The sequence below is a fragment of the Semicossyphus pulcher genome, unplaced genomic scaffold, assembly GCF_022749685.1.
Source record: "Semicossyphus pulcher isolate SPU_LCO1_2020_fin unplaced genomic scaffold, fSemPul1.0.p SCAF_10, whole genome shotgun sequence".
Lineage (NCBI taxonomy): Eukaryota > Metazoa > Chordata > Actinopteri > Labriformes > Labridae > Semicossyphus > Semicossyphus pulcher.
This window is the reverse complement of record NW_027211604.1, coordinates 11,974,508-11,997,278: the sequence shown is the minus strand read 5'-3', so window position 1 is coordinate 11,997,278 and position 22,771 is coordinate 11,974,508. Positions and strand designations below refer to the sequence as shown.

Sequence of the window (22,771 nt, the reverse complement as noted above, 5' to 3'; positions counted from 1 at the left end):
AGTTGAACAATCAGTGAGCTGCTTTCAGTTGCAGAGGAGGAATACTGGGAACGAGGAACAAGTGATTTTCAAGCTAAAATTTGCAACGAGCTAGCCAGGAGTTGAACCTAGAATCTTCTGATCTGTAGTCAGACGCGTTATCCATTGCGCCACTAGCCCCCCACTCAGGAGGTCACCTTTGTTTTCACAGCGCTACATGAAGGCAATGGTCTTGTGCCCTGTCGGCCGGTTTGGAAAAGGCCGGTCAAATGACTGGGCCAGTGGAAAAAACAGAGGGCCACAAGTAGGAAAAATCAGCTTGAGTTGTCCATTTTAAAACTATGATAAACAAAGGAGAGCCTGGTGTACCTAAGAGCAATCACATAAAGGAAGCACCGCTCACCACTCCTGCCGTGACCCGGATTCGAACCGGGGTTGCTGCGACCACAACGCAGAGTACTAACCACTATACGATCACGGCCACGGGCTAGACTGAGCACTTTCTTCTTGTCATAGAACATTTGGAGCACTGAATATCAAACGTTCACCTTTTCTATCTGAATTGGTTTCCTACATGATGAGTGACAAAAGTGGGTCAGGTTTATGGTTTATCCAGAAATGCCATGTGTGTGCTTTCAGGAGAAATGTTGTTTTCAGAGAGTGATGACTAGCAAGTAATACAAGGGAGGCTTCATGACAGCTGTGTCTTAGTGAAACTGAAGGGTTCAGAGGCCTTTTAGGACATGTTGAAAGGCAGTTGAACAATCAGTGAGCTGCTTTCAGTTGCAGAGGAGGAATACTGGGAACGAGGAACAAGTGATTTTCAAGCTAAAATTTGCAACGAGCTAGCCAGGAGTCGAACCTAGAATCTTCTGATCCGTAGTCAGACGCGTTATCCATTGCGCCACTAGCCCCCCACTCAGGAGGTCACCTTTGTTTTCACAGCGGTACATGAAGGCAATGGTCTTGTGCCCTGTCGGCCGGTTTGGAAAAGGCCGGTCAAATGACTGGGCCAGTGGAAAAAACAGAGGGCCACAAGTAGGAAAAATCAGCTTGAGTTGTCCATTTTAAAACTATGATAAACAAAGGAGAGCCTGGTGTACCTAAGAGCAATCACATAAAGGAAGCACTGCTCACCACTCCTGCCGTGACCCGGATTCGAACCGGGGTTGCTGCGACCACAACGCAGAGTACTAACCACTATACGATCACGGCCACGGGCTAGACTGAGCACTTTCTTCTTGTCATAGAACATTTGGAGCACTGAATATCAAACGTTCACCTTTTCTATCTGAATTGGTTTCCTACATGATGAGTGACAAAAGTGGGTCAGGTTTATGGTTTATCCAGAAATGCCATGTGTGTGCTTTCAGGAGAAATGTTTTCAGACAGTGATGACTAGCAAGTAATACAAGGGAGGCTTCATGACAGCTGTGTCTTAGTGAAACTGAAGGGTTCAGAGGCCTTTTAGGACATGTTGAAAGGCAGTTGAACAATCAGTGAGCTGCTTTCAGTTGCAGAGGAGGAATACTGGGAATGAGGAACAAGTGATTTTCAAGCTAAAATTTGCAACGAGCTAGCCAGGAGTCGAACCTAGAATCTTCTGATCCGTAGTCAGACGTGTTATCCATTGCGCCACTAGCCCCCCACTCAGGAGGTCACCTTTGTTTTCACAGCGCTACATGAAGGCAATGGTCTTGTGCCCTGTCGGCCGGTTTGGAAAAGGCCGGTCAAATGACTGGGCCAGTGGAAAAAACAGAGGGCCACAAGTAGGAAAAATCAGCTTGAGTTGTCCATTTTAAAACTATGATAAACAAAGGAGAGCCTGGTGTACCTAAGAGCAATCACATAAAGGAAGCACCGCTTACCACTCCTGCCGTGACCCGGATTCGAACCGGGGTTGCTGCGACCACAACGCAGAGTACTAACCACTATACGATCACGGCCACGGGCTAGACTGAGCACTTTCTTCTTGTCATAGAACATTTGGAGCACTGAATATCAAACGTTCACCTTTTCTATCTGAATTGGTTTCCTACATGATGAGTGACAAAAGTGGGTCAGGTTTATGGTTTATCCAGAAATGCCATGTGTGTGCTTTCAGGAGAAATGTTGTTTTCAGAGAGTGATGACTAGCAAGTAATACAAGGGAGGCTTCATGACAGCTGTGTCTTAGTGAAACTGAAGGGTTCAGAGGCCTTTTAGGACATGTTGAAAGGCAGTTGAACAATCAGTGAGCTGCTTTCAGTTGCAGAGGAGGAATACTGGGAACGAGGAACAAGTGATTTTCAAGCTAAAATTTGCAACGAGCTAGCCAGGAGTTGAACCTAGAATCTTCTGATCTGTAGTCAGACGCGTTATCCATTGCGCCACTAGCCCCCCACTCAGGAGGTCACCTTTGTTTTCACAGCGCTACATGAAGGCAATGGTCTTGTGCCCTGTCGGCCGGTTTGGAAAAGGCCGGTCAAATGACTGGGCCAGTGGAAAAAACAGAGGGCCACAAGTAGGAAAAATCAGCTTGAGTTGTCCATTTTAAAACTATGATAAACAAAGGAGAGCCTGGTGTACCTAAGAGCAATCACATAAAGGAAGCACCGCTCACCACTCCTGCCGTGACCCGGATTCGAACCGGGGTTGCTGCGACCACAACGCAGAGTACTAACCACTATACGATCACGGCCACGGGCTAGACTGAGCACTTTCTTCTTGTCATAGAACATTTGGAGCACTGAATATCAAACGTTCACCTTTTCTATCTGAATTGGTTTCCTACATGATGAGTGACAAAAGTGGGTCAGGTTTATGGTTTATCCAGAAATGCCATGTGTGTGCTTTCAGGAGAAATGTTGTTTTCAGAGAGTGATGACTAGCAAGTAATACAAGGGAGGCTTCATGACAGCTGTGTCTTAGTGAAACTGAAGGGTTCAGAGGCCTTTTAGGACATGTTGAAAGGCAGTTGAACAATCAGTGAGCTGCTTTCAGTTGCAGAGGAGGAATACTGGGAATGAGGAACAAGTGATTTTCAAGCTGAAATTTGCAACGAGCTAGCCAGGAGTTGAACCTAGAATCTTCTGATCCGTAGTCAGACGCGTTATCCATTGCGCCACTAGCCCCCCACTCAGGAGGTCACCTTTGTTTTCACAGCGGTAAATGAAGGCAATGGTCTTGTGCCCTGTCGGCCGGTTTGGAAAAGGCCGGTCAAATGACTGGGCCAGTGGAAAAAACAGAGGGCCACAAGTAGGAAAAATCAGCTTGAGTTGTCCATTTTAAAACTATGATAAACAAAGGAGAGCCTGGTGTACCTAAGAGCAATCACATAAAGGAAGCACCGCTCACCACTCCTGCCGTGACCCGGATTCGAACCGGGGTTGCTGCGACCACAACGCAGAGTACTAACCACTATACGATCACGGCCACGGGCTAGACTGAGCACTTTCTTCTTGTCATAGAACATTTGGAGCACTGAATATCAAACGTTCACCTTTTCTATCTGAATTGGTTTCCTACATGATGAGTGACAAAAGTGGGTCAGGTTTATGGTTTATCCAGAAATGCCATGTGTGTGCTTTCAGGAGAAATGTTGTTTTCAGAGAGTGATGACTAGCAAGTAATACAAGGGAGGCTTCATGACAGCTGTGTCTTAGTGAAACTGAAGGGTTCAGAGGCCTTTTAGGACATGTTGAAAGGCAGTTGAACAATCAGTGAGCTGCTTTCAGTTGCAGAGGAGGAATACTGGGAACGAGGAACAAGTGATTTTCAAGCTAAAATTTGCAACGAGCTAGCCAGGAGTCGAACCTAGAATCTTCTGATCCGTAGTCAGACGCGTTATGCATTGCGCCACTAGCCCCCCACTCAGGAGGTCACCTTTGTTTTCACAGCGGTACATGAAGGCAATGGTCTTGTGCCCTGTCGGCCGGTTTGGAAAAGGCCGGTCAAATGACTGGGCCAGTGGAAAAAACAGAGGGCCACAAGTAGGAAAAATCAGCTTGAGTTGTCCATTTTAAAACTATGATAAACAAAGGAGAGCCTGGTGTACCTAAGAGCAATCACATAAAGGAAGCACCGCTCACCACTCCTGCCGTGACCCGGATTCGAACCGGGGTTGCTGCGACCACAACGCAGAGTACTAACCACTATACGATCACGGCCACGGGCTAGACTGAGCACTTTCTTCTTGTCATAGAACATTTGGAGCACTGAATATCAAACGTTCACCTTTTCTATCTGAATTGGTTTCCTACATGATGAGTGACAAAAGTGGGTCAGGTTTATGGTTTATCCAGAAATGCCATGTGTGTGCTTTCAGGAGAAATGTTGTTTTCAGAGAGTGATGACTAGCAAGTAATACAAGGGAGGCTTCATGACAGCTGTGTCTTAGTGAAACTGAAGGGTTCAGAGGCCTTTTAGGACATGTTGAAAGGCAGTTGAACAATCAGTGAGCTGCTTTCAGTTGCAGAGGAGGAATACTGGGAACGAGGAACAAGTGATTTTCAAGCTAAAATTTGCAACGAGCTAGCCAGGAGTTGAACCTAGAATCTTCTGATCCGTAGTCAGACGCGTTATCCATTGCGCCACTAGCCCCCCACTCAGGAGGTCACCTTTGTTTTCACAGCGCTACATGAAGGCAATGGTCTTGTGCCCTGTCGGCCGGTTTGGAAAAGGCCGGTCAAATGACTGGGCCAGTGGAAAAAACAGAGGGCCACAAGTAGGAAAAATCAGCTTGAGTTGTCCATTTTAAAACTATGATAAACAAAGGAGAGCCTGGTGTACCTAAGAGCAATCACATAAAGGAAGCACCGCTCACCACTCCTGCCGTGACCCGGATTCGAACTGGGGTTGCTGCGACCACAACGCAGAGTACTAACCACTATACGATCACGGCCACGGGCTAGACTGAGCACTTTCTTCTTGTCATAGAACATTTGGAGCACTGAATATCAAACGTTCACCTTTTCTATCTGAATTGGTTTCCTACATGATGAGTGACAAAAGTGGGTCAGGTTTATGGCTTATCCAGAAATGCCATGTGTGTGCTTTCAGGAGAAATGTTTTTTTCAGAGAGTGATGACTAGCAAGTAATACAAGGGAGGCTTCATGACAGCTGTGTCTTAGTGAAACTGAAGGGTTCAGAGGCCTTTTAGGACATGTTGAAAGGCAGTTGAACAATCAGTGAGCTGCTTTCAGTTGCAGAGGAGGAATACTGGGAACGAGGAACAAGTGATTTTCAAGCTAAAATTTGCAACGAGCTAGCCAGGAGTCGAACCTAGAATCTTCTGATCCGTAGTCAGACGCGTTATCCATTGCGCCACTAGCCCCCCACTCAGGAGGTCACCTTTGTTTTCACAGCGCTACATGAAGGCAATGGTCTTGTGCCCTGTCGGCCGGTTTGGAAAAGGCCGGTCAAATGACTGGGCCAGTGGAAAAAACAGAGGGCCACAAGTAGGAAAAATCAGCTTGAGTTGTCCATTTTAAAACTATGATAAACAAAGGAGAGCCTGGTGTACCTAAGAGCAATCACATAAAGGAAGCACCGCTCACCACTCCTGCCGTGACCCGGATTCGAACCGGGGTTGCTGCGACCACAACGCAGAGTACTAACCACTATACGATCACGGCCACGGGCTAGACTGAGCACTTTCTTCTTGTCATAGAACATTTGGAGCACTGAATATCAAACGTTCACCTTTTCTATCTGAATTGGTTTCCTACATGATGAGTGACAAAAGTGGGTCAGGTTTATGGTTTATCCAGAAATGCCATGTGTGTGCTTTCAGGAGAAATGTTGTTTTCAGAGAGTGATGACTAGCAAGTAATACAAGGGAGGCTTCATGACAGCTGTGTCTTAGTGAAACTGAAGGGTTCAGAGGCCTTTTAGGACATGTTGAAAGGCAGTTGAACAATCAGTGAGCTGCTTTCAGTTGCAGAGGAGGAATACTGGGAACGAGGAACAAGTGATTTTCAAGCTAAAATTTGCAACGAGCTAGCCAGGAGTCGAACCTAGAATCTTCTGATCCGTAGTCAGACGCGTTATCCATTGCGCCACTAGCCCCACACTCAGGAGGTCACCTTTGTTTTCACAGCGGTACATGAAGGCAATGGTCTTGTGCCCTGTCGGCCGGTTTGGAAAAGGCCGGTCAAATGACTGGGCCAGTGGAAAAAACAGAGGGCCACAAGTAGGAAAAATCAGCTTGAGTTGTCCATTTTAAAACTATGATAAACAAAGGAGAGCCTGGTGTACCTAAGAGCAATCACATAAAGGAAGCACCGCTCACCACTCCTGCCGTGACCCGGATTCGAACCGGGGTTGCTGCGACCACAACGCAGAGTACTAACCACTATACGATCACGGCCACGGGCTAGACTGAGCACTTTCTTCTTGTCATAGAACATTTGGAGCACTGAATATCAAACGTTCACCTTTTCTATCTGAATTGGTTTCCTACATGATGAGTGACAAAAGTGGGTCAGGTTTATGGTTTATCCAGAAATGCCATGTGTGTGCTTTCAGGAGAAATGTTGTTTTCAGAGAGTGATGACTAGCAAGTAATACAAGGGAGGCTTCATGACAGCTGTGTCTTAGTGAAACTGAAGGGTTCAGAGGCCTTTTAGGACATGTTGAAAGGCAGTTGAACAATCAGTGAGCTGCTTTCAGTTGCAGAGGAGGAATACTGGGAACGAGGAACAAGTGATTTTCAAGCTAAAATTTGCAACGAGCTAGCCAGGAGTCGAACCTAGAATCTTCTGATCCGTAGTCAGACGCGTTATCCATTGCGCCACTAGCCCCCCACTCAGGAGGTCACCTTTGTTTTCACAGCGGTACATGAAGGCAATGGTCTTGTGCCCTGTCGGCCGGTTTGGAAAAGGCCGGTCAAATGACTGGGCCAGTGGAAAAAACAGAGGGCCACAAGTAGGAAAAATCAGCTTGAGTTGTCCATTTTAAAACTATGATAAACAAAGGAGAGCCTGGTGTACCTAAGAGCAATCACATAAAGGAAGCACCGCTCACCACTCCTGCCGTGACCCGGATTCGAACCGGGGTTGCTGCGACCACAACGCAGAGTACTAACCACTATACGATCACGGCCACGGGCTAGACTGAGCACTTTCTTCTTGTCATAGAACATTTGGAGCACTGAATATCAAACGTTCACCTTTTCTATCTGAATTGGTTTCCTACATGATGAGTGACAAAAGTGGGTCAGGTTTATGGCTTATCCAGAAATGCCATGTGTGTGCTTTCAGGAGAAATGTTGTTTTCAGAGAGTGATGACTAGCAAGTAATACAAGGGAGGCTTCATGACAGCTGTGTCTTAGTGAAACTGAAGGGTTCAGAGGCCTTTTAGGACATGTTGAAAGGCAGTTGAACAATCAGTGAGCTGCTTTCAGTTGCAGAGGAGGAATACTGGGAACGAGGAACAAGTGATTTTCAAGCTAAAATTTGCAACGAGCTAGCCAGGAGTCGAACCTAGAATCTTCTGATCTGTAGTCAGACGCGTTATCCATTGCGCCACTAGCCCCCCACTCAGGAGGTCACCTTTGTTTTCACAGCGGTACATGAAGGCAATGGTCTTGTGCCCTGTCGGCCGGTTTGGAAAAGGCCGGTCAAATGACTGGGCCAGTGGAAAAAACAGAGGGCCACAAGTAGGAAAAATCAGCTTGAGTTGTCCATTTTAAAACTATGATAAACAAAGGAGAGCCTGGTGTACCTAAGAGCAATCACATAAAGGAAGCACTGCTCACCACTCCTGCCGTGACCCGGATTCGAACCGGGGTTGCTGCGACCACAACGCAGAGTACTAACCACTATACGATCACGGCCACGGGCTAGACTGAGCACTTTCTTCTTGTCATAGAACATTTGGAGCACTGAATATCAAACGTTCACCTTTTCTATCTGAATTGGTTTCCTACATGATGAGTGACAAAAGTGGGTCAGGTTTATGGTTTATCCAGAAATGCCATGTGTGTGCTTTCAGGAGAAATGTTGTTTTCAGAGAGTGATGACTAGCAAGTAATACAAGGGAGGCTTCATGACAGCTGTGTCTTAGTGAAACTGAAGGGTTCAGAGGCCTTTTAGGACATGTTGAAAGGCAGTTGAACAATCAGTGAGCTGCTTTCAGTTGCAGAGGAGGAATACTGGGAACGAGGAACAAGTGATTTTCAAGCTAAAATTTGCAACGAGCTAGCCAGGAGTCGAACCTAGAATCTTCTGATCTGTAGTCAGACACGCTATCCATTGCGCCACTAGCCCCCCATTCAGGAGGTCACCTTTGTTTTCACAGCGGTACATGAAGGCAATGGTCTTGTGCCCTGTCGGCCGGTTTGGAAAAGGCCGGTCAAATGACTGGGCCAGTGGAAAAAACAGAGGGCCACAAGTAGGAAAAATCAGCTTGAGTTGTCCATTTTAAAACTATGATAAACAAAGGAGAGCCTGGTGTACCTAAGAGCAATCACATAAAGGAAGCACCGCTCACCACTCCTGCCGTGACCCGGATTCGAACCGGGGTTGCTGCGACCACAACGCAGAGTACTAACCACTATACGATCACGGCCACGGGCTAGACTGAGCACTTTCTTCTTGTCATAGAACATTTGGAGCACTGAATATCAAACGTTCACCTTTTCTATCTGAATTGGTTTCCTACATGATGAGTGACAAAAGTGGGTCAGGTTTATGGTTTATCCAGAAATGCCATGTGTGTGCTTTCAGGAGAAATGTTGTTTTCAGAGAGTGATGACTAGCAAGTAATACAAGGGAGGCTTCATGACAGCTGTGTCTTAGTGAAACTGAAGGGTTCAGAGGCCTTTTAGGACATGTTGAAAGGCAGTTGAACAATCAGTGAGCTGCTTTCAGTTGCAGAGGAGGAATACTGGGAACGAGGAACAAGTGATTTTCAAGCTAAAATTTGCAACGAGCTAGCCAGGAGTCGAGCCTAGAATCTTCTGATCCGTAGTCAGACGCGTTATCCGTTGCGCCACTAGCCCCCCACTCAGGAGGTCACCTTTGTTTTCACAGCGGTACATGAAGGCAATGGTCTTGTGCCCTGTCGGCCGGTTTGGAAAAGGCCGGTCAAATGACTGGGCCAGTGGAAAAAACAGAGGGCCACAAGTAGGAAAAATCAGCTTGAGTTGTCCATTTTAAAACTATGATAAACAAAGGAGAGCCTGGTGTACCTAAGAGCAATCACATAAAGGAAGCACCGCTCACCACTCCTGCCGTGACCCGGATTCGAACCGGGGTTGCTGCGACCACAACGCAGAGTACTAACCACTATACGATCACGGCCACGGGCTAGACTGAGCACTTTCTTCTTGTCATAGAACATTTGGAGCACTGAATATCAAACGTTCACCTTTTCTATCTGAATTGGTTTCCTACATGATGAGTGACAAAAGTGGGTCAGGTTTATGGTTTATCCAGAAATGCCATGTGTGTGCTTTCAGGAGAAATGTTTTCAGAGAGTGATGACTAGCAAGTAATACAAGGGAGGCTTCATGACAGCTGTGTCTTAGTGAAACTGAAGGGTTCAGAGGCCTTTTAGGACATGTTGAAAGGCAGTTGAACAATCAGTGAGCTGCTTTCAGTTGCAGAGGAGGAATACTGGGAACGAGGAACAAGTGATTTTCAAGCTAAAATTTGCAACGAGCTAGCCAGGAGTCGAACCTAGAATCTTCTGATCCGTAGTCAGACGCGTTATCCATTGCGCCACTAGCCCCCCACTCAGGAGGTCACCTTTGTTTTCACAGCGCTACATGAAGGCAATGGTCTTGTGCCCTGTCGGCCGGTTTGGAAAAGGCCGGTCAAATGACTGGGCCAGTGGAAAAAACAGAGGGCCACAAGTAGGAAAAATCAGCTTGAGTTGTCCATTTTAAAACTATGATAAACAAAGGAGAGCCTGGTGTACCTAAGAGCAATCACATAAAGGAAGCACCGCTCACCACTCCTGCTGTGACCCGGATTCGAACCGGGGTTGCTGCGACCACAACGCAGAGTACTAACCACTATACGATCACGGCCACGGGCTAGACTGAGCACTTTCTTCTTGTCATAGAACATTTGGAGCACTGAATATCAAACGTTCACCTTTTCTATCTGAATTGGTTTCCTACATGATGAGTGACAAAAGTGGGTCAGGTTTATGGTTTATCCAGAAATGCCATGTGTGTGCTTTCAGGAGAAATGTTGTTTTCAGAGAGTGATGACTAGCAAGTAATACAAGGGAGGCTTCATGACAGCTGTGTCTTAGTGAAACTGAAGGGTTCAGAGGCCTTTTAGGACATGTTGAAAGGCAGTTGAACAATCAGTGAGCTGCTTTCAGTTGCAGAGGAGGAATACTGGGAACGAGGAACAAGTGATTTTCAAGCTAAAATTTGCAACGAGCTAGCCAGGAGTTGAACCTAGAATCTTCTGATCCGTAGTCAGACGCGTTATCCATTGCGCCACTAGCCCCCCACTCAGGAGGTCACCTTTGTTTTCACAGCGGTACATGAAGGCAATGGTCTTGTGCCCTGTCGGCCGGTTTGGAAAAGGCCGGTCAAATGACTGGGCCAGTGGAAAAAACAGAGGGCCACAAGTAGGAAAAATCAGCTTGAGTTGTCCATTTTAAAACTATGATAAACAAAGGAGAGCCTGGTGTACCTAAGAGCAATCACATAAAGGAAGCACCGCTCACCACTCCTGCCGTGACCCGGATTCGAACCGGGGTTGCTGCGACCACAACGCAGAGTACTAACCACTATACGATCACGGCCACGGGCTAGACTGAGCACTTTCTTCTTGTCATAGAACATTTGGAGCACTGAATATCAAACGTTCACCTTTTCTATCTGAATTGGTTTCCTACATGATGAGTGACAAAAGTGGGTCAGGTTTATGGTTTATCCAGAAATGCCATGTGTGTGCTTTCAGGAGAAATGTTGTTTTCAGAGAGTGATGACTAGCAAGTAATACAAGGGAGGCTTCATGACAGCTGTGTCTTAGTGAAACTGAAGGGTTCAGAGGCCTTTTAGGACATGTTGAAAGGCAGTTGAACAATCAGTGAGCTGCTTTCAGTTGCAGAGGAGGAATACTGGGAACGAGGAACAAGTGATTTTCAAGCTAAAATTTGCAACGAGCTAGCCAGGAGTCGAACCTAGAATCTTCTGATCCGTAGTCAGACGCGTTATCCATTGCGCCACTAGCCCCCCACTCAGGAGGTCACCTTTGTTTTCACAGCGGTACATGAAGGCAATGGTCTTGTGCCCTGTCGGCCGGTTTGGAAAAGGCCGGTCAAATGACTGGGCCAGTGGAAAAAACAGAGGGCCACAAGTAGGAAAAATCAGCTTGAGTTGTCCATTTTAAAACTATGATAAACAAAGGAGAGCCTGGTGTACCTAAGAGCAATCACATAAAGGAAGCACCGCTCACCACTCCTGCCGTGACCCGGATTTGAACCGGGGTTGCTGCGACCACAACGCAGAGTACTAACCACTATACGATCACGGCCACGGGCTAGACTGAGCACTTTCTTCTTGTCATAGAACATTTGGAGCACTGAATATCAAACGTTCACCTTTTCTATCTGAATTGGTTTCCTACATGATGAGTGACAAAAGTGGGTCAGGTTTATGGTTTATCCAGAAATGCCATGTGTGTGCTTTCAGGAGAAATGTTGTTTTCAGAGAGTGATGACTAGCAAGTAATACAAGGGAGGCTTCATGACAGCTGTGTCTTAGTGAAACTGAAGGGTTCAGAGGCCTTTTAGGACATGTTGAAAGGCAGTTGAACAATCAGTGAGCTGCTTTCAGTTGCAGAGGAGGAATACTGGGAATGAGGAACAAGTGATTTTCAAGCTGAAATTTGCAACGAGCTAGCCAGGAGTTGAACCTAGAATCTTCTGATCCGTAGTCAGACGCGTTATCCATTGCGCCACTAGCCCCCCACTCAGGAGGTCACCTTTGTTTTCACAGCGGTAAATGAAGGCAATGGTCTTGTGCCCTGTCGGCCGGTTTGGAAAAGGCCGGTCAAATGACTGGGCCAGTGGAAAAAACAGAGGGCCACAAGTAGGAAAAATCAGCTTGAGTTGTCCATTTTAAAACTATGATAAACAAAGGAGAGCCTGGTGTACCTAAGAGCAATCACATAAAGGAAGCACCGCTCACCACTCCTGCCGTGACCCGGATTCGAACCGGGGTTGCTGCGACCACAACGCAGAGTACTAACCACTATACGATCACGGCCACGGGCTAGACTGAGCACTTTCTTCTTGTCATAGAACATTTGGAGCACTGAATATCAAACGTTCACCTTTTCTATCTGAATTGGTTTCCTACATGATGAGTGACAAAAGTGGGTCAGGTTTATGGTTTATCCAGAAATGCCATGTGTGTGCTTTCAGGAGAAATGTTGTTTTCAGAGAGTGATGACTAGCAAGTAATACAAGGGAGGCTTCATGACAGCTGTGTCTTAGTGAAACTGAAGGGTTCAGAGGCCTTTTAGGACATGTTGAAAGGCAGTTGAACAATCAGTGAGCTGCTTTCAGTTGCAGAGGAGGAATACTGGGAACGAGGAACAAGTGATTTTCAAGCTAAAATTTGCAACGAGCTAGCCAGGAGTCGAACCTAGAATCTTCTGATCCGTAGTCAGACGCGTTATGCATTGCGCCACTAGCCCCCCACTCAGGAGGTCACCTTTGTTTTCACAGCGGTACATGAAGGCAATGGTCTTGTGCCCTGTCGGCCGGTTTGGAAAAGGCCGGTCAAATGACTGGGCCAGTGGAAAAAACAGAGGGCCACAAGTAGGAAAAATCAGCTTGAGTTGTCCATTTTAAAACTATGATAAACAAAGGAGAGCCTGGTGTACCTAAGAGCAATCACATAAAGGAAGCACCGCTCACCACTCCTGCCGTGACCCGGATTCGAACCGGGGTTGCTGCGACCACAACGCAGAGTACTAACCACTATACGATCACGGCCACGGGCTAGACTGAGCACTTTCTTCTTGTCATAGAACATTTGGAGCACTGAATATCAAACGTTCACCTTTTCTATCTGAATTGGTTTCCTACATGATGAGTGACAAAAGTGGGTCAGGTTTATGGTTTATCCAGAAATGCCATGTGTGTGCTTTCAGGAGAAATGTTGTTTTCAGAGAGTGATGACTAGCAAGTAATACAAGGGAGGCTTCATGACAGCTGTGTCTTAGTGAAACTGAAGGGTTCAGAGGCCTTTTAGGACATGTTGAAAGGCAGTTGAACAATCAGTGAGCTGCTTTCAGTTGCAGAGGAGGAATACTGGGAACGAGGAACAAGTGATTTTCAAGCTGAAATTTGCAACGAGCTAGCCAGGAGTTGAACCTAGAATCTTCTGATCCGTAGTCAGACGCGTTATCCGTTGCGCCACTAGCCCCCCACTCAGGAGGTCACCTTTGTTTTCACAGCGGTACATGAAGGCAATGGTCTTGTGCCCTGTCGGCCGGTTTGGAAAAGGCCGGTCAAATGACTGGGCCAGTGGAAAAAACAGAGGGCCACAAGTAGGAAAAATCAGCTTGAGTTGTCCATTTTAAAACTATGATAAACAAAGGAGAGCCTGGTGTACCTAAGAGCAATCACATAAAGGAAGCACCGCTCACCACTCCTGCCGTGACCCGGATTCGAACCGGGGTTGCTGCGACCACAACGCAGAGTACTAACCACTATACGATCACGGCCACGGGCTAGACTGAGCACTTTCTTCTTGTCATAGAACATTTGGAGCACTGAATATCAAACGTTCACCTTTTCTATCTGAATTGGTTTCCTACATGATGAGTGACAAAAGTGGGTCAGGTTTATGGTTTATCCAGAAATGCCATGTGTGTGCTTTCAGGAGAAATGTTGTTTTCAGAGAGTGATGACTAGCAAGTAATACAAGGGAGGCTTCATGACAGCTGTGTCTTAGTGAAACTGAAGGGTTCAGAGGCCTTTTAGGACATGTTGAAAGGCAGTTGAACAATCAGTGAGCTGCTTTCAGTTGCAGAGGAGGAATACTGGGAACGAGGAACAAGTGATTTTCAAGCTGAAATTTGCAACGAGCTAGCCAGGAGTTGAACCTAGAATCTTCTGATCCGTAGTCAGACGCGTTATCCATTGCGCCACTAGCCCCCCACTCAGGAGGTCACCTTTGTTTTCACAGCGGTAAATGAAGGCAATGGTCTTGTGCCCTGTCGGCCGGTTTGGAAAAGGCCGGTCAAATGACTGGGCCAGTGGAAAAAACAGAGGGCCACAAGTAGGAAAAATCAGCTTGAGTTGTCCATTTTAAAACTATGATAAACAAAGGAGAGCCTGGTGTACCTAAGAGCAATCACATAAAGGAAGCACCGCTCACCACTCCTGCCGTGACCCGGATTCGAACCGGGGTTGCTGCGACCACAACGCAGAGTACTAACCACTATACGATCACGGCCACGGGCTAGACTGAGCACTTTCTTCTTGTCATAGAACATTTGGAGCACTGAATATCAAACGTTCACCTTTTCTATCTGAATTGGTTTCCTACATGATGAGTGACAAAAGTGGGTCAGGTTTATGGTTTATCCAGAAATGCCATGTGTGTGCTTTCAGGAGAAATGTTGTTTTCAGAGAGTGATGACTAGCAAGTAATACAAGGGAGGCTTCATGACAGCTGTGTCTTAGTGAAACTGAAGGGTTCAGAGGCCTTTTAGGACATGTTGAAAGGCAGTTGAACAATCAGTGAGCTGCTTTCAGTTGCAGAGGAGGAATACTGGGAACGAGGAACAAGTGATTTTCAAGCTAAAATTTGCAACGAGCTAGCCAGGAGTTGAACCTAGAATCTTCTGATCCGTAGTCAGACGCGTTATGCATTGCGCCACTAGCCCCCCACTCAGGAGGTCACCTTTGTTTTCACAGCGGTACATGAAGGCAATGGTCTTGTGCCCTGTCGGCCGGTTTGGAAAAGGCCGGTCAAATGACTGGGCCAGTGGAAAAAACAGAGGGCCACAAGTAGGAAAAATCAGCTTGAGTTGTCCATTTTAAAACTATGATAAACAAAGGAGAGCCTGGTGTACCTAAGAGCAATCACATAAAGGAAGCACCGCTCACCACTCCTGCCGTGACCCGGATTCGAACCGGGGTTGCTGCGACCACAACGCAGAGTACTAACCACTATACGATCACGGCCACGGGCTAGACTGAGCACTTTCTTCTTGTCATAGAACATTTGGAGCACTGAATATCAAACGTTCACCTTTTCTATCTGAATTGGTTTCCTACATGATGAGTGACAAAAGTGGGTCAGGTTTATGGTTTATCCAGAAATGCCATGTGTGTGCTTTCAGGAGAAATGTTGTTTTCAGAGAGTGATGACTAGCAAGTAATACAAGGGAGGCTTCATGACAGCTGTGTCTTAGTGAAACTGAAGGGTTCAGAGGCCTTTTAGGACATGTTGAAAGGCAGTTGAACAATCAGTGAGCTGCTTTCAGTTGCAGAGGAGGAATACTGGGAACGAGGAACAAGTGATTTTCAAGCTAAAATTTGCAACGAGCTAGCCAGGAGTTGAACCTAGAATCTTCTGATCCGTAGTCAGACGCGTTATCCATTGCGCCACTAGCCCCCCACTCAGGAGGTCACCTTTGTTTTCACAGCGGTACATGAAGGCAATGGTCTTGTGCCCTGTCGGCCGGTTTGGAAAAGGCCGGTCAAATGACTGGGCCAGTGGAAAAAACAGAGGGCCACAAGTAGGAAAAATCAGCTTGAGTTGTCCATTTTAAAACTATGATAAACAAAGGAGAGCCTGGTGTACCTAAGAGCAATCACATAAAGGAAGCACCGCTCACCACTCCTGCCGTGACCCGGATTCGAACCGGGGTTGCTGCGACCACAACGCAGAGTACTAACCACTATACGATCACGGCCACGGGCTAGACTGAGCACTTTCTTCTTGTCATAGAACATTTGGAGCACTGAATATCAAACGTTCACCTTTTCTATCTGAATTGGTTTCCTACATGATGAGTGACAAAAGTGGGTCAGGTTTATGGTTTATCCAGAAATGCCATGTGTGTGCTTTCAGGAGAAATGTTGTTTTCAGCGAGTGATGACTAGCAAGTAATACAAGGGAGGCTTCATGACAGCTGTGTCTTAGTGAAACTGAAGGGTTCAGAGGCCTTTTAGGACATGTTGAAAGGCAGTTGAACAATCAGTGAGCTGCTTTCAGTTGCAGAGGAGGAATACTGGGAACGAGGAACAAGTGATTTTCAAGCTAAAATTTGCAACGAGCTAGCCAGGAGTCGAACCTAGAATCTTCTGATCCGTAGTCAGACGCGTTATCCATTGTGCCACTAGCCCCCCACTCAGGAGGTCACCTTTGTTTTCACAGCGGTACATGAAGGCAATGGTCTTGTGCCCTGTCGGCCGGTTTGGAAAAGGCCGGTCAAATGACTGGGCCAGTGGAAAAAACAGAGGGCCACAAGTAGGAAAAATCAGCTTGAGTTGTCCATTTTAAAACTATGATAAACAAAGGAGAGCCTGGTGTACCTAAGAGCAATCACATAAAGGAAGCACCGCTCACCACTCCTGCCGTGACCCGGATTCGAACCGGGGTTGCTGCGACCACAACGCAGAGTACTAACCACTATACGATCACGGCCACGGGCTAGACTGAGCACTTTCTTCTTGTCATAGAACATTTGGAGCACTGAATATCAAACGTTCACCTTTTCTATCTGAATTGGTTTCCTACATGATGAGTGACAAAAGTGGGTCAGGTTTATGGTTTATCCAGAAATGCCATGTGTGTGCTTTCAGGAGAAATGTTGTTTTCAGAGAGTGATGACTAGCAAGTAATACAAGGGAGGCTTCATGACAGCTGTGTCTTAGTGAAACTGAAGGGTTCAGAGGCCTTTTAGGACATGTTGAAAGGCAGTTGAACAATCAGTGAGCTGCTTTCAGTTGCAGAGGAGGAATACTGGGAACGAGGAACAAGTGATTTTCAAGCTAAAATTTGCAACGAGCTAGCCAGGAGTTGAACCTAGAATCTTCTGATCCGTAGTCAGACGCGTTATCCATTGCGCCACTAGCCCCCCACTCAGGAGGTCACCTTTGTTTTCACAGCGCTACATGAAGGCAATGGTCTTGTGCCCTGTCGGCCGGTTTGGAAAAGGCCGGTCAAATGACTGGGCCAGTGGAAAAAACAGAGGGCCACAAGTAGGAAAAATCAGCTTGAGTTGTCCATTTTAAAACTATGATAAACAAAGGAGAGCCTGGTGTACCTAAGAGCAATCACATAAAGGAGGCACCGCTCACCACTCCTGCCGTGACCCGGATTCGAACCGGGGTTGCTGCGACCACAACGCAGAGTACTAACCACTATACGATCACGGCCACGGGCTAGACTGAGCACTTTCTTCTTGTCATAGAACATTTGGAGCACTGAATATCAAACGTTCACCTTTTCTATCTGAATTGGTTTCCTACATGATGAGTGACAAAAGTGGGTCAGGTTTATGGTTTATCCAGAAATGCCATGTGTGTGCTTTCAGGAGAAATGTTGTTTTCAGAGAGTGATGACTAGCAAGTAATACAAGGGAGGCTTCATGACAGCTGTGTCTTAGTGAAACTGAAGGGTTCAGAGGCCTTTTAGGACATGTTGAAAGGCAGTTGAACAATCAGTGAGCTGCTTTCAGTTGCAGAGGAGGAATACTGGGAACGAGGAACAAGTGATTTTCAAGCTAAAATTTGCAACGAGCTAGCCAGGAGTCGAACCTAGAATCTTCTGATCCGTAGTTAGACTCGTTATCCATTGCGCCACTAGCCCCCACTCAGGAGGTCACCTTTGTTTTCACAGCGGTACATGAAGGCAATGGTCTTGTGCCCTGTCGGCCGGTTTGGAAAAGGCCGGTCAAATGACTGGGCCAGTGGAAAAAACAGAGGGCCACAAGTAGGAAAAATCAGCTTGAGTTGTCCATTTTAAAACTATGATAAACAAAGGAGAGCCTGGTGTACCTAAGAGCAATCACATAAAGGAAGCACCGCTCACCACTCCTGCCGTGACCCGGATTCGAACTGGGGTTGCTGCGACCACAACGCAGAGTACTAACCACTATACGATCACGGCCACGGGCTAGACTGAGCACTTTCTTCTTGTCATAGAACATTTGGAGCACTGAATATCAAACGTTCACCTTTTCTATCTGAATTGGTTTCCTACATGATGAGTGACAAAAGTGGGTCAGGTTTATGGTTTATCCAGAAATGCCATGTGTGTGCTTTCAGGAGAAATGTTGTTTTCAGAGAGTGATGACTAGCAAGTAATACAAGGGAGGCTTCATGACAGCTGTGTCTTAGTGAAACTGAAGGGTTCAGAGGCCTTTTAGGACATGTTGAAAGGCAGTTGAACAATCAGTGAGCTGCTTTCAGTTGCAGAGGAGGAATACTGGGAACGAGGAACAAGTGATTTTCAAGCTAAAATTTGCAACGAGCTAGCCAGGAGTCGAACCTAGAATCTTCTGATCTGTAGTCAGACGTGTTATCCATTGCGCCACTAGCCCCCCACTCAGGAGGTCACCTTTGTTTTCACAGCGGTACATGAAGGCAATGGTCTTGTGCCCTGTCGGCCGGTTTGGAAAAGGCCGGTCAAATGACTGGGCCAGTGGAAAAAACAGAGGGCCACAAGTAGGAAAAATCAGCTTGAGTTGTCCATTTTAAAACTATGATAAACAAAGGAGAGCCTGGTGTACCTAAGAGCAATCACATAAAGGAAGCACCGCTCACCACTCCTGCCGTGACCCGGATTCGAACCGGGGTTGCTACGACCACAACGCAGAGTACTAACCACTATACGATCACGGCCACGGGCTAGACTGAGCACTTTCTTCTTGTCATAGAACATTTGGAGCACTGAATATCAAACGTTCGCCTTTTCTATCTGAATTGGTTTCCTACATGATGAGTGACAAAAGTGGGTCAGGTTTATGGTTTATCCAGAAATGCCATGTGTGTGCTTTCAGGAGAAATGTTGTTTTCAGAGAGTGATGACTAGCAAGTAATACAAGGGAGGCTTCATGACAGCTGTGTCTTAGTGAAACTGAAGGGTTCAGAGGCCTTTTAGGACATGTTGAAAGGCAGTTGAACAATCAGTGAGCTGCTTTCAGTTGCAGAGGAGGAATACTGGGAATGAGGAACAAGTGATTTTCAAGCTAAATTTTGCAACGAGCTAGCCAGGAGTCGAACCTAGAATCTTCTGATCCGTAGTCAGACGCGTTATCCATTGCGCCACTAGCCCCCACTCAGGAGGTCACCTTTGTTTTCACAGCGGTACATGAAGGCAATGGTCTTGTGCCCTGTCGGCCGGTTTGGAAAAGGCCGGTCAAATGACTGGGCCAGTGGAAAAAACAGAGGGCCACAAGTAGGAAAAATCAGCTTGAGTTGTCCATTTTAAAACTATGATAAACAAAGGAGAGCCTGGTGTACCTAAGAGCAATCACATCAAGGAAGCACTGCTCACCACTCCTGCCGTGACCCGGATTCGAACCGGGGTTGCTGCGACCACAACGCAGAGTACTAACCACTATACGATCACGGCCACGAGCTAGACTGAGCACTTTCTTCTTGTCATAGAACATTTGGAGCACTGAATATCAAACGTTCGCCTTTTCTATCTGAATTGGTTTCCTACATGATGAGTGACAAAAGTGGGTCAGGTTTATGGTTTATCCAGAAATGCCATGTGTGTGCTTTCAGGAGAAATGTTGTTTTCAGAGAGTGATGACTAGCAAGTAATACAAGGGAGGCTTCATGACAGCTGTGTCTTAGTGAAACTGAAGGGTTCAGAGGCCTTTTAGGACATGTTGAAAGGCAGTTGAACAATCAGTGAGCTGCTTTCAGTTGCAGAGGAGGAATACTGGGAACGAGGAACAAGTGATTTTCAAGCTAAAATTTGCAACGAGCTAGCCAGGAGTCGAACCTAGAATCTTCTGATCCGTAGTCAGACGCGTTATCCATTGCGCCACTAGCCCCCCACTCAGGAGGTTACCTTTGTTTTCACAGCGGTACATGAAGGCAATGGTCTTGTGCCCTGTCGGCCGGTTTGGAAAAGGCCGGTCAAATGACTGGGCCAGTGGAAAAAACAGAGGGCCACAAGTAGGAAAAATCAGCTTGAGTTGTCCATTTTAAAACTATGATAAACAAAGGAGAGCCTGGTGTACCTAAGAGCAATCACATAAAGGAAGCACCGCTCACCACTCCTGCCGTGACCCGGATTCGAACCGGGGTTGCTGCGACCACAACGCAGAGTACTAACCACTATACGATCACGGCCACGGGCTAGACTGAGCACTTTCTTCTTGTCATAGAACATTTGGAGCACTGAATATCAAACGTTCACCTTTTCTATCTGAATTGGTTTCCTACATGATGAGTGACAAAAGTGGGTCAGGTTTATGGTTTATCCAGAAATGCCATGTGTGTGCTTTCAGGAGAAATGTTGTTTTCAGAGAGTGATGACTAGCAAGTAATACAAGGGAGGCTTCATGACAGCTGTGTCTTAGTGAAACTGAAGGGTTCAGAGGCCTTTTAGGACATGTTGAAAGGCAGTTGAACAATCAGTGAGCTGCTTTCAGTTGCAGAGGAGGAATACTGGGAATGAGGAACAAGTGATTTTCAAGCTAAAATTTGCAACGAGCTAGCCAGGAGTCGAACCTAGAATCTTCTGATCCGTAGTCAGACGCATTATCCATTGCGCCACTTGCCCCCCACTCAGGAGGTCACCTTTGTTTTCACAGCGATGCATACAAAGCCAATGGCCTTGTGCCCTGTAGACCAGCAGTTGGAAAGATTTGCTTGTGCTGTCCATTTTAAAACTACAATAAAGGCAATGGTCTCATACCCTGTAATACATGTAATACAAGGCAGGGTTAACCATTAACAGCACTAGAAATAGCTACACAGCCTTTTCTACTTTTAACAGCGTAAAGGAAACAGTCGCAAAACACTTCTGTCATTCATAGGACAAGACCAGCAAAGAGATCAGACGTACCGCTTTGTCCACAAGCCAGAATCAACACAAACTAAAAGTTCCTTTCACTGGCTTCAAATAAACATTTTTATTATTTTATTTCCTCCAGATGCCCTTGCTTCTCTTGTTGCGTTTTAATTATTAATCTGATCATTCATTTATTTCTTTTTTTATTTAAATGGTTTTACACACATTGGTTATCTGATAGCTTTGAAGTCACAAAATGGTTTGATGTGCATGATTTTAAGTAAGTAAAGTTCCACATTGTGCTAATTGTGTATGAATGTTTGTAGGACGCCGTGAGCCTGCTCTCAGGACGGACCTGCATGCCACCGAAGTCAAATGTGACTCTTGCCCGGGCCACTTTGTTGCTCAGTGACCTAAGAGGAGTACAGAGCACCACACTTCTAGAACTGACACAGAAACTCCTCAAAAAGCAGGTAGAAAATAAATATATATAAATATACTTGTTCTTGTCAGCATACCATAAGTTTGTACATTTTGAAATATTAATGTGAATATATCTTCTTCCATATCTCCCAGCTGTGTACTTTTGGTCAGAGTATATATTTGGATGGTGAAAAAATGTGTTTTTCTCCTACTGGACCAAGCAACATCTACCTCCCTTACATCGGCTTACTGGATCAGGCCACTTTGCAAATTGGTAATTAACAAACTCGGTTTGGTTTTTTTTGCACTTTTTGTCTCTTTGACATTTGAAATTACTTAAATGATTAATCAAAGTTCAGAATTAGTGCAAACTTATTTTTGACTACTTGACATTTTTTTTTAGCTCCACTATTTTGTTAGAAAAGAAGTTTTTCAGTTTTTTATATAAGACATACTTAACACCTACTTATTGTCACTTTCTATCTTGTAATTTTTCCAAGGTAACATCTTGAATCTTGGAGCAATGCAAGTGCCAGTCTCTGCTCAGTCCTCGCACTGAAGTTCCAGGAGGCCTACACACTTGTCCAGCCTGATTGAGAAAGACTCTCAAGCATCCATTCCATCTTTGGGCAACCAATGCACCTCTGGTCTTATCAGCTCCCAATGCTCAGACAAATAGCCAGAATAGAATTATTCCAATCATGCTTTGCACTTTGCACTCTTGTCTCCCAAGATTATAGCTGGATTCAGAAGGAAAGAGCCACATGTATTTTCTGTGTTTCTGTTCCTCTGTGTTTTGTTTGATCAAGAGAGAACAAATGTTGTGGCCAACCTGATGCAATGACACATAATTATAAAACCTATAAACTGTAATTAATAAAGTGTACCTGAGAACTGAAGTGTGCGTTTTTTAATAAGCATTGCACGTGTCAATTGTAAAGGGCAGGAATGATTAATTGCAATGATAAATGGCTGTAGTATGATAGGCTGAACAATTGTTTAGAGAATGTTTGTTTTGTTATTGATAATATTGACTTGTGTGGGTGTCATTGTCTATCATTTTAAATAATGACATTTATTCTGTATAGTAGATACTTTTTTATCTACATGTTCTCCTTTTCCAATCTCACTGCATTTTGATCTGCAAGTTGGTCATAAGTGGAGACAAAGAAACATAAGAGTTAGGTAACAGCTATTTATCATAAAGCTATTCAACTGCTGAGCAAACCGGACAAGTTACCAGTCCACTCCATCCATGTATCCATTATATATACTGCTTAGTCTGTTCAGGGTCGCAGAGTGGCTGAAGCCTATCCCAGGTGTCATTGGGAGAGAGGTGAGGTACACCCTGGACTGATCACCAGTCAATCACAGGGCTGATGTATAGGCAACTGCTGTATTCGAAATCGGATAC

At 45.8% G+C, this 22,771-nt stretch overlaps 1 protein-coding gene and 31 non-coding genes across 32 annotated transcripts in view; 1 reads left to right on the top strand and 31 right to left on the bottom strand.

Annotated features, from left to right (window-relative positions):
- cfap54 (cilia and flagella associated protein 54) overlaps nt 1–21,916 on the top strand; it is a 123,708-nt gene extending 101,792 nt beyond the window's left edge. The window contains exons 55-57 of the mRNA XM_069671927.1: nt 21,261–21,407; nt 21,511–21,631; nt 21,858–21,916. Coding sequence (XP_069528028.1) covers nt 21,261–21,407; nt 21,511–21,631; nt 21,858–21,916 — 327 coding nt within the window. The remainder of the gene's footprint in view (nt 1–21,260; nt 21,408–21,510; nt 21,632–21,857) is intronic.
- On the bottom strand, nt 87–159 carry trnac-aca (transfer RNA cysteine (anticodon ACA)). The gene has a single exon. It is a non-coding gene; the product is annotated as a tRNA-Cys (tRNA).
- On the bottom strand, nt 389–460 carry trnah-gug (transfer RNA histidin (anticodon GUG)). Its single transcript has one exon. It is a non-coding gene; the product is annotated as a tRNA-His (tRNA).
- trnar-acg (transfer RNA arginine (anticodon ACG)) lies at nt 821–893 on the bottom strand. Its single transcript has one exon. It is a non-coding gene; the product is annotated as a tRNA-Arg (tRNA).
- On the bottom strand, nt 1,123–1,194 carry trnah-gug (transfer RNA histidin (anticodon GUG)). Its single transcript has one exon. It is a non-coding gene; the product is annotated as a tRNA-His (tRNA).
- On the bottom strand, nt 1,552–1,624 carry trnar-acg (transfer RNA arginine (anticodon ACG)). The gene has a single exon. It is a non-coding gene; the product is annotated as a tRNA-Arg (tRNA).
- On the bottom strand, nt 1,854–1,925 carry trnah-gug (transfer RNA histidin (anticodon GUG)). The gene has a single exon. It is a non-coding gene; the product is annotated as a tRNA-His (tRNA).
- On the bottom strand, nt 2,286–2,358 carry trnac-aca (transfer RNA cysteine (anticodon ACA)). The gene has a single exon. It is a non-coding gene; the product is annotated as a tRNA-Cys (tRNA).
- trnah-gug (transfer RNA histidin (anticodon GUG)) lies at nt 2,588–2,659 on the bottom strand. Its single transcript has one exon. It is a non-coding gene; the product is annotated as a tRNA-His (tRNA).
- On the bottom strand, nt 3,020–3,092 carry trnar-acg (transfer RNA arginine (anticodon ACG)). Its single transcript has one exon. It is a non-coding gene; the product is annotated as a tRNA-Arg (tRNA).
- Nucleotides 3,322–3,393, bottom strand: trnah-gug (transfer RNA histidin (anticodon GUG)). Its single transcript has one exon. It is a non-coding gene; the product is annotated as a tRNA-His (tRNA).
- trnah-gug (transfer RNA histidin (anticodon GUG)) lies at nt 4,056–4,127 on the bottom strand. Its single transcript has one exon. It is a non-coding gene; the product is annotated as a tRNA-His (tRNA).
- Nucleotides 4,488–4,560, bottom strand: trnar-acg (transfer RNA arginine (anticodon ACG)). The gene has a single exon. It is a non-coding gene; the product is annotated as a tRNA-Arg (tRNA).
- trnar-acg (transfer RNA arginine (anticodon ACG)) lies at nt 5,222–5,294 on the bottom strand. Its single transcript has one exon. It is a non-coding gene; the product is annotated as a tRNA-Arg (tRNA).
- Nucleotides 5,524–5,595, bottom strand: trnah-gug (transfer RNA histidin (anticodon GUG)). Its single transcript has one exon. It is a non-coding gene; the product is annotated as a tRNA-His (tRNA).
- On the bottom strand, nt 5,956–6,028 carry trnar-acg (transfer RNA arginine (anticodon ACG)). Its single transcript has one exon. It is a non-coding gene; the product is annotated as a tRNA-Arg (tRNA).
- Nucleotides 6,258–6,329, bottom strand: trnah-gug (transfer RNA histidin (anticodon GUG)). The gene has a single exon. It is a non-coding gene; the product is annotated as a tRNA-His (tRNA).
- Nucleotides 6,690–6,762, bottom strand: trnar-acg (transfer RNA arginine (anticodon ACG)). The gene has a single exon. It is a non-coding gene; the product is annotated as a tRNA-Arg (tRNA).
- Nucleotides 7,424–7,496, bottom strand: trnac-aca (transfer RNA cysteine (anticodon ACA)). Its single transcript has one exon. It is a non-coding gene; the product is annotated as a tRNA-Cys (tRNA).
- On the bottom strand, nt 8,158–8,230 carry trnac-aca (transfer RNA cysteine (anticodon ACA)). The gene has a single exon. It is a non-coding gene; the product is annotated as a tRNA-Cys (tRNA).
- Nucleotides 9,623–9,695, bottom strand: trnar-acg (transfer RNA arginine (anticodon ACG)). Its single transcript has one exon. It is a non-coding gene; the product is annotated as a tRNA-Arg (tRNA).
- On the bottom strand, nt 10,357–10,429 carry trnar-acg (transfer RNA arginine (anticodon ACG)). Its single transcript has one exon. It is a non-coding gene; the product is annotated as a tRNA-Arg (tRNA).
- trnar-acg (transfer RNA arginine (anticodon ACG)) lies at nt 11,091–11,163 on the bottom strand. Its single transcript has one exon. It is a non-coding gene; the product is annotated as a tRNA-Arg (tRNA).
- trnar-acg (transfer RNA arginine (anticodon ACG)) lies at nt 11,825–11,897 on the bottom strand. The gene has a single exon. It is a non-coding gene; the product is annotated as a tRNA-Arg (tRNA).
- Nucleotides 13,293–13,365, bottom strand: trnar-acg (transfer RNA arginine (anticodon ACG)). Its single transcript has one exon. It is a non-coding gene; the product is annotated as a tRNA-Arg (tRNA).
- On the bottom strand, nt 14,027–14,099 carry trnar-acg (transfer RNA arginine (anticodon ACG)). Its single transcript has one exon. It is a non-coding gene; the product is annotated as a tRNA-Arg (tRNA).
- trnar-acg (transfer RNA arginine (anticodon ACG)) lies at nt 15,495–15,567 on the bottom strand. The gene has a single exon. It is a non-coding gene; the product is annotated as a tRNA-Arg (tRNA).
- trnar-acg (transfer RNA arginine (anticodon ACG)) lies at nt 16,229–16,301 on the bottom strand. Its single transcript has one exon. It is a non-coding gene; the product is annotated as a tRNA-Arg (tRNA).
- trnar-acg (transfer RNA arginine (anticodon ACG)) lies at nt 16,963–17,035 on the bottom strand. The gene has a single exon. It is a non-coding gene; the product is annotated as a tRNA-Arg (tRNA).
- Nucleotides 18,430–18,502, bottom strand: trnac-aca (transfer RNA cysteine (anticodon ACA)). Its single transcript has one exon. It is a non-coding gene; the product is annotated as a tRNA-Cys (tRNA).
- On the bottom strand, nt 19,164–19,236 carry trnar-acg (transfer RNA arginine (anticodon ACG)). Its single transcript has one exon. It is a non-coding gene; the product is annotated as a tRNA-Arg (tRNA).
- Nucleotides 19,897–19,969, bottom strand: trnar-acg (transfer RNA arginine (anticodon ACG)). The gene has a single exon. It is a non-coding gene; the product is annotated as a tRNA-Arg (tRNA).
- Nucleotides 21,917–22,771: the final 855 nt, after the last annotated feature.